The 19261-nt window shown below is 43.8% G+C and overlaps 1 protein-coding gene across 1 annotated transcript; it reads right to left on the reverse strand.

Annotated features, from left to right (window-relative positions):
• Positions 1-266: 266 nt before the first annotated feature.
• On the reverse strand, positions 267-18353 carry nova1 (NOVA alternative splicing regulator 1). Its single transcript, XM_078266470.1, has 4 exons — positions 18251-18353; positions 9950-10093; positions 1667-1833; positions 267-1286 (listed from the first exon to the last, which is right to left on the reverse strand). The coding sequence occupies exons 1-4, from the start codon at positions 18336-18338 to the stop codon at positions 267-269; spliced, it is 1419 nt and encodes a 472-aa protein (XP_078122596.1). The 5' UTR covers positions 18339-18353.
• Between the last annotated feature and the right edge of the window lie 908 nt (positions 18354-19261).

A 19261-nucleotide genomic window follows, 5' to 3' on the forward strand; every position in this document is an offset into this window, starting at 1 on the left:
CAGTTCAGCTTACTCTGATCACCATCGTCAAAAGGACTCGACACAAACTTTTAAAAAACATCAGGACGTCAGTCCTAAAAACACATTCACATATCACACACACTTATCTTGGATGTCTCCCCCACCTCCTCCTTTGTGATTCTTTCATTTGAGACTGAAATATTGAACAGATATTTGGACGTTTCTTTTTTCTATTCATCGTGACCCTCTCAATTCCGTTCTATCTCTGTCTTCATCCTTTCCTTCTTTCCTCTTCTTTTTCCTTTTTAGCCCACCTTTTGTGGGTTGGTAGCGCGCACGCCCTGCTCGTAAGTGATCCTCTGGCTGATCAGATACTGCGCTGCTTGCGTGGCGGCCGGCGACCCTGTTATGGTAACTTTACGGTTCCGAGTACCAGGAATGAACTCTCCCTTTTTGGAGATCTGGATGCGGGCTCCTGTTAGCTCCTGGTACTCTACCAGCGTTTTCCCTCCTTTCCCCAAAATGGCGCCAACCAGATTCTCGGGCACAGCAATCTCAACCACGTCCTTGGCCCCATCCGCCAGCTTCTCTGTTGCCAATAGGGAGGAGGCCATCAGTGGGGACGAAGCATTTAGGTAACCATTGGATGCCCCTGTAGCAGCTGCTAGAGAACCCAGGGAGAAGCCCCCGAGGCCTGCAGCGGGGTGGCCAGCGCCGCCGGAGGCATCGCTAGCGTAGGAGGCCAGTAGGTTAGCTGCAGCCGCAGCAGCCGGGTTAGCACTAGCTGCCACTGCAGCAAGGACCCCGGAAGCAGCGGCAGGGTTGAGGCCCAGACCTAGGGTGTTAGTGTTGTAGCCGTAGCTGGCCAGCGTGTTGAGGGCTGAGGTGATGGCCAGCAGATCATTGCCAGAGAAGGTGGACATGGTAGCGGGGAAGGCGCCCATTCCTGTCAAGCCGGCCTGGCCCAGGAGGCTGGAGGCAGTGGCAGCTGCCGCAGCTGCGTTGGGCAGCACCTCGGCCGTGTTAGCGTAGGGGGAGCCAGTGGGATTGGAGTTGGCCACGGGGCCCGAGACGTTGGAATAGCTGATGTTGAGGCAGCTGCTGCTCTGAGGGTCCTCCTGGATCTTCTGTACTATGATTTCCACAGCCTTGCGGTTCTGTTCGGGTTCCCCACTGATGGTTACCACCCGCTCCTGAAGGTTGATGCCCTCTGGCTTCTGGGAGAGCTGCACCCAAGCCCCTGACTGCTCCATCACTGCTTTCACTGTGGCTCCGCCCTTGCCAATGATCAGCCCAGCTGTGCTATTGGGCACGATCAGTTTGGCCTGTGGAGAAATAAAAAAAAAAAAGATTGAAGTAGCAAAACAAGGCAACAAGAGAAGGATTTAACAGCATAAATGGTTGACGGAAAGAGGGCTATCGCTCACTGAGTCAGAGTACTATACCAGCCCCCGCTTTACTCAGCGATTTGTTAATCCCAGGGGTTTAGGCTGCAGCTGCCACACGGCTCTGTCTTGCTATGAAAGACTGAAGGTAAAAATAACCACATACTCTCACATTTTCCTGACCCCACCAGACTGTGGGTCATGGCCCAGAGAACCAGTAAGACAGCGGACTAATAAACAAGGTGTCCTGGAAGTGAACTGTTAGTACCACATAGTGACCACACATCTTCATGACCTTTACTGACCGCACACTAGCTCACCTGTTTGACGCGGTCGGGGTTGACGGTGGTCTGTGGCTGCAGTATGCTGACTGGTTCCGGTTTCTGGGCGCTCTGGGGCATCTCGCGGACTTTCTCCGCAATAAAGTTGTGGACACCATTGAGGGCTTCAACTGTACCCTGTATCAGACAGACGCGCTCTGTTGTTCCTGTGATGATAAAGGAGGAAGAGGACAAACACAAGTGATCCGTTACTGTAATGTGCTCTGAGTGGGTACTTGGCGAGCAGATTTGAGGGATTTGCTACGGGTTGGAATAAAAAAATCTACATTTATATTAAGATGTCTTGGCAATGAAAAATGTTTCTTGACATTTCACAAAGAGAACCAATTACTAAGCTGTTCCTCGCTTCCTCCGTTTACACAATCAACAGAGAAACAGCTGAAAGACAGAACCGTGCTTGGTTAGCGAGCCACGGGGGGGGGGGAGGATTCCTCTTCAATGATGTAACTCTTTCAGATAATAATACCGAGCCCGTCCTTGCCTTGCAGCTCCAATAGACTAAACACACGCTTGTTCCTCCTCTAGGCTTTTTTTCTACACCCACATTGACGACCCAACCGGCATTCCGTTGCCATGGTAAAGGGGCCAAGCCGTGGAAACAGGTGATGCAACAGCGAGTCCTTTATACTTGATTGCAGGATTTTTAAAACACTCTCCCTTTTGTATCAACCTTCCTGCCTCTTTAACATTTCACTGTTCTTTGGCTGAAGTAAATATGAAAATATCTCCTGATTTTCTTAGATGACTAAACAGACGGCATGAATCTGAATAAGGTCTATATCTTACTGAGAGGAAAGTGTCACATTTTTCCCATTGATTGAGCAAAATGTGTAAATGGGAAGATCAGCTGATAAGGGGACCTCTGAGTGTCTGAGAGGCACTGCTTTACTTTCATTGTTGGCACTTCCATTTCTAATTCAATTGAATCTAAAATTAAAAGACTGGATGGCACACACACATCTACACCGGTCCTCCTAGCCATTTATTAAAACACAGAAAATGCTAAAATGAATCCAGGGAAATAAGTCAAAGTCAGACCTGATTGGCTTTACGGCACAGACATGTCTAATAATGGATGTAAAAAGTCAATAGGTCAGTTCAAGCATATCAGGAAAAGCAGTAGGATTGTCTAATTGGGCAAAATTGGGGATAGGGCACCTGATCTGCCTGAACTTATTGCCATAGTTATTAAGTTCACCATTATAGACATAAAGGCCTACATAGTGCATAAAAAACATTAAAATAAAACTGTTTTTTCTGAACATGTTACCATAATTCTGACAGTCACCTTATTTTGTACATAAAGTGACCAAAATAAACCAAAATACAAATCCCGCTGAAAGACAAACAAGCAGGTTATACATGCAATCTCTAAGAGGTTTGGACAGAAGCACAGGTGTTACTGTGCTGCACCTGCCGGTCATTCTTGAAGTGACAAAGTGACAAAGTGACAGACTGAAGCCTGTGAGTACAGACAACTTGACCTGTTAGAGATTTTTATGTCGGCCCATAAAATCTGCAGTCAGTTGTCAGTAAAAATGAAACAGATAGGACAAACTTGTTTGTTGTTTCCCATTGTTTCTATTAACAGTGTCTTTGCTGGAGGAAATTGTAAAAGAACATTATTTATTGTGTATTGAAAGCTCTTGTATATGCAGTCAGGATACAAACATAAGGCACCCATTATTAAATATGAGGAGGTTGGAAGTGAAATGTGTGCATGCAAAACTTAATCACACTAGAGGTAAGCATTAAAAAACTGAGGCTGACAGCAATGACTTATTGGAATACTCTACTTCGCTTGGTACAGCATCCTCTAAACATCTCTGCATCTAGAAAGGTTTTGAAGGAGTGACAGTGCTGCATCCAGGTGAGTTCATCCCTAAGACAGAGACCATCACTACAACTTTTGTCCACACCATAAAGAGGACATGAAACTGTCTAAATGATACATTTTTATTCTCAACACGTTTCACTTCTTTAATTGCTTGCATCAGTTTTTGCCTTCCGTCTCACCTTGAGGGTGATGGATTTCAGAATAAAAGCTCTGGGTTTGGAAATGCAGTAAGAGTTGGCAGGAGGGGGGGGGGTGAAATGTGTCAGTGCCCCTGAGCGCACACATCATATGCTTCAGCTTTCCCCAAGAGAACAATATCTTGATCTTGAAGTAAGACAGTTTCAATACTTTCTGTCTTGTTGATTGAGCTTTTCTGTGATGAGACTCTATCTTAGTTTGTCCAAATCCTTTTTTTCTGATTTATTCAGACTGTTAGCATGCCACACATAAAGTATCACTTATAATTACTGTCAACACATCAGCAGATTTTTAAAGTAATTATTCACACTACAAATTGAGCTGGAATGGGTTTTTTTTTCCGGAAATCCCAGTGCTGAATATATTCTTCGTGTCATGTCGTTGCCATATGGCTTGCTTTTCTAAAATGTAAACACTGATTTTAAGGATCTTTTGCAGCATGCTATTTATATCCAGTAAATCAGTGTGCTGGAAAACTTTTACATGACATGACACCCTGACCACACGTTCACAACAAGCCCTGTTGCCGTCTTTGAAAAAAAGACAGTAACCACACCGTGCTTATCGTAGACTTTTTCTGGCATTTAGAATAAAATCATAAGTCATTAAATTACTGACTGTCATGTACCTGGTCCTAACATGCTGTAAGACAGTCAAGTAATGCTTTTTTACCAGTAAACTGATAATGTAGGCAGAAACCGGATACTGTGGGACATTTGGAATAATAGATAGTATCAGTTAGGACTGCAGTAATGCTTACTGCAGGAGGATCTGATGTCTGTCGCATTCCAATTCACCAGGGATTTTAATATTAGAGGGACTACTGACACAAAGTCAGGACCTAAAGGAAGGCTTAAAGACTGCAATTGTCATTTTAACGGGTACGGCTGGCGATATCCTACATTTTTATTATTATATGTCAAGAAATCTCCTGAAAAGACCAAATCCAACAACACATTAGTCCATTGTTCACTTCTTTCCCCAGTCAGACCCAAGACCATTGGTTCCTACTAAATCTTTAAAAACAGGTCACAAGTGTATTGTTTAATTTTTTTGAAAAAGCTCAGTGATTTCCTAAAACAGCAGGGCACTGTAGTTTTTAGTAAAGATGACTAAAACAGGAGCAAATTTGCATTTGTTGGGGACTATTTTCAGCGGTGAATTAATACACATGTGGTGCTTTAGCGAGTATCTGGGGCAGCAGGTCGGTGTATGTGGGATAAACTACAGTGTGCGTGCGTGCGTGCGTGCGTGTGTGTGCGTGCGTGCGTGCGTGCGTACATGGTAATGAAGGAACATGTTACCTATTGTAACAGTTTCTCATTGGACTGTTCTTAGTAGTTTTTGGACAACATTAGAGTTATTTGGCATAGAGGAAAAATAGGCTTTAGATTCACACACAATACTTGTTAGTACTGTAACACCCATAATAGTTGGTTTGGGTCTTTACATGGGATTTGTCGACAATAACAAAAATAGAAAATAGCACCAGACTTATCCTTACTAAAACGGACTTTTGAAGTATGTATCAGAAATAAATATCAGAAACACAAATCAAATACATGACAAGACTTGAGAGTTGCGATAGGAAACTAAAACAAGATGTGAACTTGGAAAACAACGGCTGGTCACGTCACACTGTAAACCCATTTCATGTGAGGACATCTTGCTGTGCGGTGACTGAGGCTGTACAGTCATTTCAGCGAGTTCAGCTCCATGCTAATTCTAACCAACAAATGACAACATTTACAGACTAAAATTACTAGATCTCCAATTATAGTGTTAATGGATGCACATTAATATCTTGTTTACTTACTACCAAAATACTGCACTGTCGTGATTAGTAAAAATGTGTACCTTGTAGCATTAGTTTTGTATGGAATTGCAAAACAGCTTGCAGTAATTAAAAGCAAATCAGGCAATGTCTGGCAACATATTAACTCATTAGTGGGCAAGAAAAGAGAAGCAGAAAATATATATGTTCTACATAATGACTCTCTGCCTCTGCCTCTTTTCATTTCCTTATTAAATCACTATTTTTCCAAATGGCTAGCACTTTAATTCTGTAGGCTATCACTTCAATCCTATGGCTGCTAAAAGTGGCTAGCATAGCAATAGCCAAAATACCTCTTTAAATGATGAACTTCTCCCCTAAACTAGTTGCTAGCATAGCTGCTAACTAGTCACAATTAGCAGCTATGCTAGCCACTAATTTGGGGGAGAAGTGTATTATTTAAAGGGGTATTTCGGCAATTTAGTAATAGACTTCCATAAAGTATGGGGACTGGCAAAAGACGGAATACCCCGACTGGTAAATGTCCATGTTTTTAAAACTCCACACCTCCAGTTTGTAATGAAGGCTTTCAATTAAAATGTATAGTCTATGACCCCAAGTTGATAACCCTGATTGCATCATCAACTACAGTATTTCCACAGGCTGAGCCCTGCTCCTGGTGTAGTAAACTGACCTCCATGTGTAAAATTGGTGGAGTGCCCTTTGAATCGACTGACCTTTGCCGATCGCAAAACAATGGCGGCAGCTGTTCGATTGTGTATAACATCCGATATTAAAGCAGAACAATACTTCAGACTACTACAGCGTGCTACAACTGTTCCTGATGGAAGTTGGTCACCAGGAAGAGCTGTTGTTCACTGGAGGCACAGCCATGAAGCTGGAGAAAGAAAAAGGCTGCGGTTTCCATTAGTTTGAAGCCCATGATGTCATCCCAGACAGAATACTGATACTGTTCTATAGGGAGCGTTAGTGAGTGCAGTAAATATACTGCGTATGAAGCTACAGTTGAAAAACAACTAACTGTGCCTTTGCTGTAGTTTCTTTGTCTTTTTGAGGGAAATACCTCACCTAACGGAATAGTGGTGTTTTCCAGTATGAGGTCACATACTGTGATTGATTTTAATGATCACATAATGGAAAACATACACCCAGTGTTACTATGACATCACAACAGCCTCATCTGTTGTATGCTGTACAAAGTAACTCAATACATGAACTTGGCCAGAGTCCAGCAGCACCAAGCAAAGGGTTTGAAGTTTTGTTTCTAAGTTTGTGTTCAAATCGTGTAACTCCCACGGCTCTCACTGCAGCTGCTTAAATATGCGGATGTGTGTTAGTAGGTGTGAGTAGGTGTGTGTATGTGCTGAATGCGCTGTACGAGTGTGCGAATGCACGGCGTGCTGCATTTATGGGGGCTCAAGTAATTGAGCATGCAACCGTTCGGATGGGTTCAAACCAAATAGTAAAAACAAAACGGTCACTGCCCATGTTTTAGGAGGCTAGCATGCAAACAAACTTTTAAGAGAAGTATGATGTCATTGTATCTGGCCTGAACTCTCTCAACTACCAGGAACCAAATCTGAGAGAAACAGTGAGCGGGGAGGAGGAAAAAGGAAACTTGGCATGTGTTGGAGCAGCTTGACTACAGCTGGGACAGGGGTCATGTCTACAGAGAGAGATTGAAACAGGCTATTTCTAGGCCTACCCCCCGTGCCCCCTCGCTCACATACAATCATGTATCATTCACACCCTTCACTATCTCCGCTCATCCATCTCAGTCGGCCACAGCAGGGCCCAGTTGTACCGTTCCTATCAAGACCTTTGAATTCAGGGTCTCATGTCTTACATTGACAGATGGGAGATGTGAGGTGGGTGGGAGTTTCAGACTGAGCCATCACAGAAAGGAGTGCAGAAGAAAATGGCTGCATCGCTTGCTGTCTGTCCCTTGATTTCTCTAGTGTGCGATTGTGCTGTAGTTGGAGTGTGCCCAGGCTGCCGCAGGATGAGAGGTGAGGGCCTGGACTGTGTGTAATGGCATTAGCATGCTATATTAGCCCAAACTGCAGCTGTTTCAACAATGAAGGAAGGGAAAACCGATGTAGCTGATAAATTTGACATACGGAACTGCTCGCCTCTAAAATCCAGGACTGGATTTTGTATCAACATCTATATGTTGCTGTTACAAACTTCACCAAGTTGCCAATAATGAATACAGCTAGAGGTTTTGAAAGCTTTAGCCTGTACTGACTTCTCAGAAAGCGGCACTCTCAGCTATTGTGTAGTGTACAGTAGCAGTCGTTTCATTTTACTTGTGTGGGCCAGAACAAGCACCCAATCAAATCCTTGCCAGCACCCTCTCCCTAAACTCCTCTTCTCACTCATCACGATAATGAGTAGGGGGATGGGCAGAGCAGGTGGTGGCCTATGAAAACATCTACAATCCAAAGAGAGAAATAAGGATACATATCACTCCTTGTTCCTATGCCAGTGAAGTAGTCATACTTCATTCCCTTAAACATAGTTGGCCTCGTATGTGGAGAATTTCGAGCCGTGCCCTCCGAACACGCATCCGTTCATCATGGCAGACCAAAACAGAAGCAAGGTGGAAGAAAAAGTACAGAACAAATATTTGCTCGCACATCCTCCTTTTCCTCTCCCCCAGTGCCGAGTAATTCTTTGCCACGATTCTGTCAGTCCAATATATCAAATGTAACTCCCAACAGAATCGGTCTAATTCAACCCATGTTGTGCATTTTTTCTTGTACAGTAGGCGTAACATCTTGTGTTCTCAATAATCTAAGGATCAGCTGAACTTGCAGAGGTCACAGGACTGATTCAATAATGAAGGTAGCCATTATGACGCAAAATTAAGTTCTGGGGGAAAATCTTTCTCTACTTTTGCTGTTTTATAGTGGTAGTTGCGTAAAAGAGGACTGACTGTGAACCCTATCATTTAAAAACATCTGTAATATTTTTTCACATGCATATCTTGCACTACTCGTATTTCATAAGTCTTGTGCACTTACCTTAACCCTTACCTATTTCCTATGTAAGGGTTTTGTTTTATACTAAATATGTATACAGTAAAAAGTGTACTACTACACAGGGATTATTTGCTTGCATCAGGTATCACAGAAAACATCTGGACCTAATAAGCAGCGAGATGCTCAGCACCTGTTATTTTTCAGCAGGTTGAAGCCTCCTCTGAGGCATGAAGGACGAACACCCAGACTCCTCTACGGCTCAGCCATTTGTGTTTGCAGGATAAGATGGTTCAGCTTTAACCTCCATGTGATAGGGGTCACCGAGCTGCACAACCATCCTTCTCCTGTTGCCCGTGAAACTCTCCGGCATAATTAATGTTTTCGATGTATGCCGTGCCCTCTGCGTCACAGTATTTGTGCTCATTTTTTGGGGGAAATAAAATGGAAGCCCCGTTCATTCAATTTCCCCAGAAAAGTAAGTGAATGCACCGGCATCTGACAGCTGTTAACGGCACTGTCCATGCTCAGAAGCTTTTTGGCTAATGTTCTATTAGAATATTTGTTTAAATATGAATATAAATAACCTTGTAATGTTTTCAGTTCATTTAGTCGTGTCAAACTAAAGTGGGACTTCTTACCTTTCTAACGGAATATCATTTTAACCCTTTACTTTAGCTTTGTCTTTACAAGAATCAGCAAAATGAAGCTAATACCGGTGAATTTGCCGTGCGCTACCCCTGGCCATACTCGGACAGCCCTATCTCCACTGCTGTAAAAACTCACTGGGCGCTGCTGGTTTTTTTAATAACAAGTCGTCCAAATTAACATCAATGCTGTCAACACATCCAGGACCGTACTTCTGTTCTTCACAATGAAATGGCATGCTTCAACAACTCCAAATGACGCAGTAAAAGCTCCTTAATTTCCGCTTTGAATGTAAAGTTATACCGCCACCTGAGCGTCGCCCGCACATGCTTACTGCTTTCTCTCATCAAAATCTGACACGTAAATGTCCATGTACATATATGAAAATCCACACATATATTCTTAGATGTGTATGAATTCATTCTATTTGCACTTTTGGGACGTCGCCCAGGAAAAGCACCGCGAAAAGACTGGAAACAGCGTCAGACCGGATGTGTCCGGATATGGCCAATGGCCGAACATGGAAAAAGTTACATTAACATCTACATGCATGTTTAATCCCTCAATGACATACAAAGAATCAAGTCCAAAGTGTTTATGATTGGTTTGTGATTAAAATAGATTGCAATTACTTTGGGGAAGCCAAATGAAGAGGACATATCAAATGCTCTCTTGCACCAAAGCATCACTCCTTCAGCTGGGTAATGAGTCAGACCACTCCTCTCATACATATATATATATATATATATATATATATAAGCTTTAATGCTCATCGATTTTAATAACTGAGCGTTCATTCTTACCTGGGTAGAAGTCTTTGGATTTGGACAGCTTAATGGTGGCACCCGTCTCTTTCTGCAGTTGTACGATGGTCTGGCCGCCCTTGCCAATTATAGAGCCGGCTGCATAGCTGGGGATCAGCACCTTCAGGAAGTACTCACCCTCCTCTGGCGGAGAGACACACAAAGTGGGAAAGAGTCACATCTCGTGAAGTAGCTCTGTACATCAGCATATACACCATACTGGTGCCCAATCCCCCAATATCCTGAGCAAGCAAATACATCACAATGGGGAAACATAGCTTTGACATATATACGGGGAAAAGCAATAATAGAATCTTGTGTCTGTATTCCTCTGGTGAAGGAAGGTATTTGGAAAAAAGATTTTGCATTTTGAGTTCCTTGTTGCTTTCAGTGTATTCACATTTTATCAGAGACTGTGACATGTTCTGTGTCCTGTCCCAGATTTCTTGTAGAGTAAATGATGACCTCCTTTCCAGTTTGCAGAGGTCTAATTTTAACTGTTTTCAAGGAGTTTTAGAAAACCTCTGACTAAATACAAAGCCAGGTCCTTTGTCACTAGTAATTATTTACACGTGGATAAAAGGAATGTAGAATAAACAGTCCAATCTGACTGCACAAGGTAGCCTGTATATTCTAAGAAAGAAAGTTACACACTTAGGACTAAATGCAAACACATGAAGTGTTCATGAATGCCAATACAGAGTGATCCTTTGTAATTAACAGACATGAGAAGAACATATGGGAACCAATCCCACAGATGGTCTAAATCTCCTCCATTTTGGAAGGGGCTTCTGTGGCTTACTGTACAGTGGCTGGTAGCAGTCAGTGATTGACAGCCCGTCAGTTGGAAGAATGTGCCGGCAAACATGTTTCTCCCTTTCAGTTGTGGAAGTTCCTTTTCTTGCAATGCTAATTAAGAATGAATCCGCACCAAAGTGGGCAGTGTACGTCCAAGAAAACCCTGATCACATTGAGTGTGCTAATCTAGTAAAAAGCAATCCACCATATATATGGCGCTTGGCCCAAATATAATTAAAAAAAACCTGACAACATCAAAAGTAATGTATCTATAGATGTGGAGTGGCTTTGATTCCCCACTGAATTCCAAATATTACAGCGGTGACATCATGGTAAACACTTGGTTCAGGTGCGTTCGTACCACTGGTACAAATCATCTCCTCTGCATGCTGGTTTCGATGCAATGACGTCATGTTCGATCCTTTTCAGCTGCCTCAAGGGTGACGTCACTCGAGCGGGCAGAGATGTAAAAAGGCACTGTCCATCTTTGTAGGGCCAGATTTCTAATACGTTTTCAGGTGTAGTGTGATAAGAGATTTCGGAACGCAGATGCCAAAGCCACACGGTCGGCCGACATGTCACTGCATCCTATGGTTTGTGGAGGGTATCGAATGTGGGGGGCTTGACCGGCATGGCGGGGAGACAAGACGGATGGATGGAGGCGGACCGCCCTGCACTGAGACCAACCTGTTGCCTCAGTAATGCACTCATTAGATTCAGATGTGAATGAACATGGCACTGTGACATTAAGGAATTTCACAGCCTACAAGGAGCTCTTCTCCTTATTGCATTCATATGCCCCTCGTGTTCCATTCAGACACAGGCTTGTTTTTGTGCACATCACACGTAATCAATGGCTCTGACAAATATGCGGACAATGACACGATTGTTAACGGAATTTCACTTTTGATTTAGATTAATTAGCCATAGTTGGGGCAAGAATCCCAAATCCCAGAACATATCCCGCATGCGTTTACCTGAGAGCACAGACATGAAATGAAAATGTACATCACCATCGAAAGCTAGTAAATATGTCAGGTGCTGGTCAATATGTCATTTTTTTTGACCGGAGAACATCCTAGAAAGAGAAATAGCAGATAAACCTGAACATGGACATCACATAACCAGCTATGTTCATCTCTGGCCATTGTCTGATCTTTGTATTTCAGGCTATATTGCAGTCAGCTCTTTGCTTTTCTCACGATGAATAACAATAAAAATGACCTTGGTGGAAAAATAAAGATCATGCATGTCTGACACGGTTGCCGTAAAGCTTCTGAGCCCTCACTCCTATTACAAGATATCTGATACCGTAGCTACACAAGGAATTTAATTTGAATGACGCTGATTGCAGAATGCAAACATCCAAAGACCTGTTGTTGACAGGGAAGCCAAAAACCCACTGCGTAACTTTCTACTCCTCTTCAACCAGAGTAAACCCAGCAGGAGAGGAAGCCACTAAGATTCTCTCCATTGCCCTCACAGCCATGGTGGCTGTCATTAGTCAATAATTAATTCTGCCCTAGTGTCTGAGATCACAGTAACAGGTTTTAATGGCGTCATGTGGTAGAGTAAACATGGCAATCTGTTGCTGCAATCCGCCAGGGAACGGGAGCAGTCGGGGCACATTGGGAAGCTCAGCCAGTGGGGTGTTAGTTCAAACCCCTGCCTCCAATGCTGGAAGGATGGCTTGGAGGAGAGGCACGGACGCTGAGCCAAATGTGTTTAGTTAAGTCACTCAAGGGGGGTGGGTCAGGAGGAAATGCCTTGTGACCGTCCTCCCTCCTTTCTCACTACCCCTCCAAGTACCCATTCTGCATTTCAATGGACTAACCTGCTGCTGACAGGCAGCAAGGACGATGGAACAAAAATGAGCAATAACGGACAAATGAGCCTTAGGTGTTGGAAATTGCACGCACTCTATCATGATGGATAAATTCAACAAGTCAGACAAAAAGAGTTTGAGGCTTACCCATTCTGAGATCTGCTGCTTCTCAAGTCCTCTGTCAGATCGCCATCAATGCCGGGGCACAATCTCTAAAGGGGATCTGAACGTTAGCCTCGGCATAGGTGCAATGGTAGTGTTGAGGAATGCGGCCAGTCGACTTTTTCCACCGAGGTCTAATTCATCAGTGGGTGCAGAAAAAGAGATTTCACCGCAGCATCCGAGCCATGCCTGCAGCTGGCCAGAGCCTCAATTGTCTGAAAAAATGCTAATGCAGGCTCTCAGTGTTTTCAGTGAAAGACGGCACGCATTGTTCAAGCCTGCATCGGTTTGAAGGGGGGGGGGGTCTTCCCTGCCGCATCACCCTTTTCACTGCTCTCATCCATATTCATCGAGTGGCCTGTCCGTCTGCAGCAGCACGCAGGACTGACACCTCGCTCGGCCAATGGGTAGCCTCCTCCCTCAAGCACGTCATGTCCCCACCCCCCCGGTGCCGGTCCCAAAAAATTGAATTTTCTCCTCTACTCCGCCTCTTTTGACGCAGCACTATAAAGTATGGCAGTCCATTCACTCACTTTCTTTAGTGGAAAGTGACAAAGGTGAAGTGGCTTGGGGAGCGGGCTTCAGCGCTGAATGGGGAAGCATGTAGAGTGACCTTCAATAGTGGCTGAAGAGGTCTACGGATAACATAAGCAGATGATGAAGGAGGTGGAGGAGGAGTGATCTGAGACAGCGTGCCTTACGCCACCCACCCTTCTTTCCTCCTGTCCCCCACCCCCAATCCCTTAGACGGCCATGTTTGAGAGGGCGGAGGGGCTCATCAACCATTGCAAATGGCAGTGCCGCAGAATGGTGGAGGGGGGTGATGAAGCCAATCACTACGCCTATAAATCTTACGCCGAGAGGTATCTTAAGCGACTGAATGTGTGTAAAAACTGCAATGTGCATGTGTAAGTGCCTGTGTGTGGACATGGGATGTCCAACTTCATTTAATAGTGCTTTCCAGGGAACCTGCAAAAAGGGAACTCCTTTTTTTTATCCTGGCTGCTGATTAGTTTCATCTACAAATCAAACCCTAACATTGTGGCCCGTTTGGTTTTGGAGCGAATGGCTTCCAGAAAATTCTAATATTCACTGAGAGATGCTCTACTATATAGACACAGCCTCCCTGTAGACTCCACTCCCTCACACGGTCTATCTATCTCTCCTTTTCTCTCCGCTTTGCTCTGTCTTCATTTCTATCGCTCTCTCTCATTCTCTCTTTCACTGCCACCTGGCAAATTCACAGTCCGCTCACGTCACATCGCTCTGCAAGGGCACCTGTGTCCTTCCCACCAAAAAATATTTGTAAAAACAAAATACAGCCCACATTCCTGTGCCAACCTTTCCATTAGTAACATTACGAGATCATACATAATCCCTCAGCCACACAACCTTTTGGAAGGCACATGCTTGCCAGCAACATGGGCTCAGAGTATGGGTAATTAGGGAGAGAAATGAATGAAAGATGCTCATTCTGAGGAGAGAAGGGCAATGCTGATAAAAGAGGAGTCATTTCGCTCATTCAGTGTCCACAGCTCGTAATGCACAACGAGGGGGCTCAGCTTTGAAAGAGCACAGGCTTTCTTCTCTTTGTTGGAACTGCCAGTCATGTTAATGATCAGTTCAGTAGGAATAACGTGATCAATATCAGACGTAGTCGAGGGGTTGGTGATTACAGGGACGGCTGAGGATTATCAGGCAGTCTACCACTACCGGCAGACAAGGCTGTGGGTTTGCAGTGTGATGCATGTAGATCACATGAAACGGGAGGTGATGCTAAGACACATTACATAAAGCACAGGGTGACAAGATATTTATAAAAAAAAAAAAAAAGCATCCGTTTTGTGTGGGAGTCATCACAAATGGTCTAAATGTGCATTTCATGTGCACATATACAGAACGCTTCGGTTCCCGAGCTCAGCCTGCAGTGCTGTGGTCCAAATTAGCCTCAGATACTTATCAGAATGGCCAGAGGATTGGCTGCCATTTCACCTCTGTAAATCTAATTTTGATAAGCTGCTGCATTTATATGCTAACACCTTAGAGACAATGCCGGGCTAAGTTGAACCACATAAATGTCATTTATTTTAGAATAAAATTCCTTGAATACATTTAAATTGATTTTGGAGAGCAATAAAGGGCCTGCAGAGTGTTTTCACAGAACACAGATGCTGCTTGGCTCAACTGTTCAGGTCAAACTATACACCAAATAAATTGTACATGTTAGAAATCAACCATGTTAAAGGACCTACAAAATGAGTTATTCCTTTGCATGTTCAGTTCATACAGTTCCTGAATCTTAACATTTATTTTAAGATGGTCACCATAGGTTGTTGTGGTGACAGAAAGCATACTGCATAACACCTACTTTATTATAATTTGCATTATGAATTGCGTGTTCACCTGGTTTTCTAAAACGCACAAAATAAGGGCAGTTAGACACTGATGCTTACAAATGGAATGTTCTCATCGTTTTCCTTGATGAAGTGATCGGGTATTCTACACAGATAGGATCTTGTTTAGGAAGCCGTGTGGAAGACCTTTGCCTGTGAGAAAACGAGGCAGCTTCTTCAGTTAGTTCAGAGTTAGACCATCATCAGGACTGGATTCATTGTGCAGCAGCAGATTCTAGAGGTAAAGTGGGGCTGTGATAGAGAGATGGCTTGAAAAGAACACGGAGTCAGGCTGGTAAAACGGTGTGCAATGACAGCAGTACAAAGTCAGAGCTGTCTGTGTGAATTGTGCATTTATTACGTTTTTCCAAATGCAATTCATATCCCCTGGATATTGGATGGGGGAGATCATGGTGAAGTGGAGGAAGCGTGGCACTATGTGACTTCTCTGTTCTACAGTAGAGCTGCACAATCTATCTTTTTCGTATCGCCACCGTGATATCAACTGTAATAAACGCAATAAACACATTGCGAAGACACTCAGAGATCTTTTGAAAAAGAAAGAAAGAAAATATCAGTAAAAAACTGTACATTTAAATGTATCTGTCTTTTTTTTTTTATTATTCAATGCAATGTTCAATTTGTTCAATAAAATAATGTTGGAAATGATTTGCTTTCATTTGTTTTAAACTCAACAAGCAATGTGTTGTATCTGAGCAGAATACTGAAAGCAGCAGAACTGAGTAGGCCTACACTTTAATATCGGTTTATTTATCACAAGTAATACTGTTATCGCGATATTCAACAACGGTATCGCATATCACATATTTTCCTCATATCGTGCGGCCCTATTCTACAGTGGCTTTAGGGGTGCTGATGGAGGACATACGGGGCTGAATCTGATCTAAAAACACTGTCCGGTGGCACAAGGGTCCTTATGTGCCTTGCTGAAATGACATTTCTGAGGGGGCAGTGAGGTGCTGTAAAGACACACTCTTGTTAGAAATGGGATATAATGCTGCTGCTATCATGGAACGGTGGGATGTCTCAGACACAAAGACAGACAAAGCAAATCTCAGTGACATATGGCGAAGAGACTTTCTGTTCTCCACGGATGTCTAATTAACATTAAGTTCCTGAATAAGTGGTCCCTGTGAGCCGCAGACCATAACAATCACAAGCTGAAATAAGATGTACAGTAGCTGGCACACTGAATCAGCCGTCATCCCGGCTACTGCACTCCGACATCTTACTGATGAGTAATAAAGCAAGTGTGTGCGCGCGCACACACACACACACACACACACACACACACGCCTCCTGGTTGATTCTGTATTGGCCGCCACTATTTCTCCTCCACAAAAACAAATCAGGATCAATTAGCTTAAAATGGCGCTGCAGTGTTTCTGTAGTCCTTCCCCACACCAAGTAGCTCTCATTGTCCTCACTACTCCCCCGTTTTTCTGTGATGTGCTTGTTACATTTCCAATATGTTATTATCCTTCAATTTAAAATGTGTGAGTCCCAAAGCTCCTAATTTGTCAACACCTACACGGCCCAGCTCTCCCCGTACACTTACTGTAATTGTACCATTATATAGTGCGCTAACGGGTCATGCAGCCTAAAAGCTGGTGTGGCATCAACATCATGACAGGCTAACAGATGCTGAGATTTGGCTTACCCCGCTGCAACCTATAAATAACCTGACTTTGATAGGAATCTAGGCTACAAGTGGTTATAAGACTATCTATAGGCTTGTATGATTTTCACTAGACGCTCTTCCTGCTTAGCTCACCTCAACATTTGTACTCAAAAAACGTACCCACGGCTCCTGACCGTGTTCCATTCCACAAATCGAAATCAGCGTAATGTCAGGCCTGAAGCAGAATCTCCCAGAGCTAGATACTAAACCTACAGGCCATCAGGAATCTCAGGTGAACACCAGAGCTCTGTTATTTCACGTCAGCGTTCACAAGTCAGCACTGAACCGTCCAGGATCAGAGAGTGGTGTTCCCTTTAAGGTCAAACAGCGTCTAGGGCTGGACAATACATCGCTATCATATTTATTTCGTGATATGAAACTAGATATCGTCTTGGTTTTGGATATCGTAGTATTGCAATATGACACATGGTTTTCCTGGTTTTACAGGCTGCATTACAGTAAAGTCATGTGATTTTCTGAACGTACCAGACTGTTCTAGCTGTTCTATTATTTGCCTTTACTCACTTAATTAGCACATTATTGATGATTATTAATCCAAAATCTCATTGTGGAAATATTTTATGAAAGTACTAATAGTAAACCCTACAATATTGTCCCAAATATCGATATCGAGGTATTTGGTCAAAAATATTGTGATATTTGATTTCCTCCATATGTCCCGCAGCCCTAAAACAGCTACACTGTCCACATTGTATTCAGGGTTGTTAGGCCATTAAGACATTATGAAGAGAAGTGACACTGTTACAGTGGGAGACATATTTGTTGTCCACAGGCAAGATGTTTGACTCCACAACTGATTCACAGGATGTCAGCATTAAAGGAAACCGCAATGCCATGTCTGCCATATGTTCTCTCTGTTTCTTCCCCCTGTGATCTGTCAACAAAGACCTCCTCACATAGTGTTGCTCAGGAAATGTTCAGATTTATCATTGGCCTCTGCAAACGACATCATAAGGGAATCCACACCAACAGAGGGTAATTGTAAATACTTATCCCCTTTGTATTATTAAAGTCTCTCCACACAATCATCTCTCCACTGAATGATAGACTTGATAGCATAACTCCAGATGTGGAGCACAGAGGTAATTGGGTTCATAATTCAAAGCTGACCCGAGGAGGCCACTCACTCAGTCAGGCTGCTGCTCTCCCTGCTGGGATGTGAAGTAAGAGCCATAAACACCGCCAGTGTTTCAGAGTGCCAACTGCACAGGTGGAGCATGTTAGAGCCTAGAACATGCAGCCAGCATACATAGTCTCTTAATTTGCATGCAGTGGGACTCATAGTGATGCCAGTGTTTTGTTGTTACAAGTGCATGCAAAGGCTTCTACAAACAAAAGATTGGACTTCATGTGGTGGACACACGGTGGATGAGTTGCTTCTTGTTGTACATCTCTCTTACCTCCAGTGTTGGTGCGCTTGGTACAGCCGGCCTCCTCCGCCGGAGTTTCCAGCGGTCGCTTGCGGGAGTCCGGGTTATCAGCCTCCATGAGGGGCTGCTGCAGGCTGTGGAGGTTAGGATTAGTGTATATCCCGTTATGGTCCACGGCTGCTCCGACACCACCAGCCATCATCATCGTTTCTCCCAGGAGCTGTAGATAGATTTGCGGTATCCCCCCTCACACACAAGACACACACACACACGGCGCCACTCAGCACCACATAGCCTGACAACGCGCACCGCGATATGAACGACAAGTTTTTTTTTGGGGGGGCTCAAACGGTCTCAAATGGATCAAAATGTCAGAAAACCCCGGGATCAGAGTCTCCTCTTTCCGGCGCTCTGCTGCTCGTCCAGCGCGTCCCTCACAGAGCTAAATATAAAAAGCCCAATGAGTGAAATGTGCTCATTTAACGCGCTGCCCGTCGCTCCGACAGCATGCTCCTTATTGTTGACGCGCAGAGCAAAGCCCGCTGCTTAAAATAAAGCAGCACAAGAGTCTGAGAGCCGATCAGCCATTAGGACAAGTGCAACAGCTACGCAGAGGCAAAGGCGCTGGAACATAGCTTTCTTAAGTCATCTTCACGCCATGTTTCTCTGTGCAGCTGTTGTTATTGTTGCCTTTGTAGTGCAAGACGGGAGAAATAGAGTTGGAGAGCTCCGGAGAGGACTACAGTGCCACTGACCGGCTGAAAGACGAGGCCAATAAGGCAAAGATCCATCTGTGGGAAGCAATATGCACCAAAGTAGTTGTTTTTTCATTTACATCTTTAGAAAAAAAAACATTAGAAACATTACATTAGTTTTCTAGTTTGGTTTTCCTTTTCCTTTTTCTGAACCTCAAAATAGAACACCTAAGGTAAAATGAGAACAGCAGTGGGACCTTCATGATTATGTAATACTAAGCACTGGAAAAAAATGTCACTTGATCCCATGTTCAGTATTCAAATCTACTTCATTAGATACATAGAT

This window comes from Sander vitreus, chromosome 13 (genome assembly GCF_031162955.1).
Source record: "Sander vitreus isolate 19-12246 chromosome 13, sanVit1, whole genome shotgun sequence".
Lineage (NCBI taxonomy): Eukaryota > Metazoa > Chordata > Actinopteri > Perciformes > Percidae > Sander > Sander vitreus.

Coding starts and splice junctions, on each gene's coding strand:
- nova1 (XM_078266470.1), bottom strand. CDS start 18,338: ATGGAGGCTGATAACCCGGACTCCCGCAAGCGACCGCTGGAAACTCCG. Junction 10,094..18,250: donor CAAGCGCACCAACACTGGAG/GTAAGAGAGATG, acceptor TCTCTCCGCCAG/AGGAGGGTGAGTACTTCCTG. Junction 1,287..1,666: donor ACCCCGACCGCGTCAAACAG/GTGAGCTAGTGT, acceptor ATTTCTCCACAG/GCCAAACTGATCGTGCCCAA.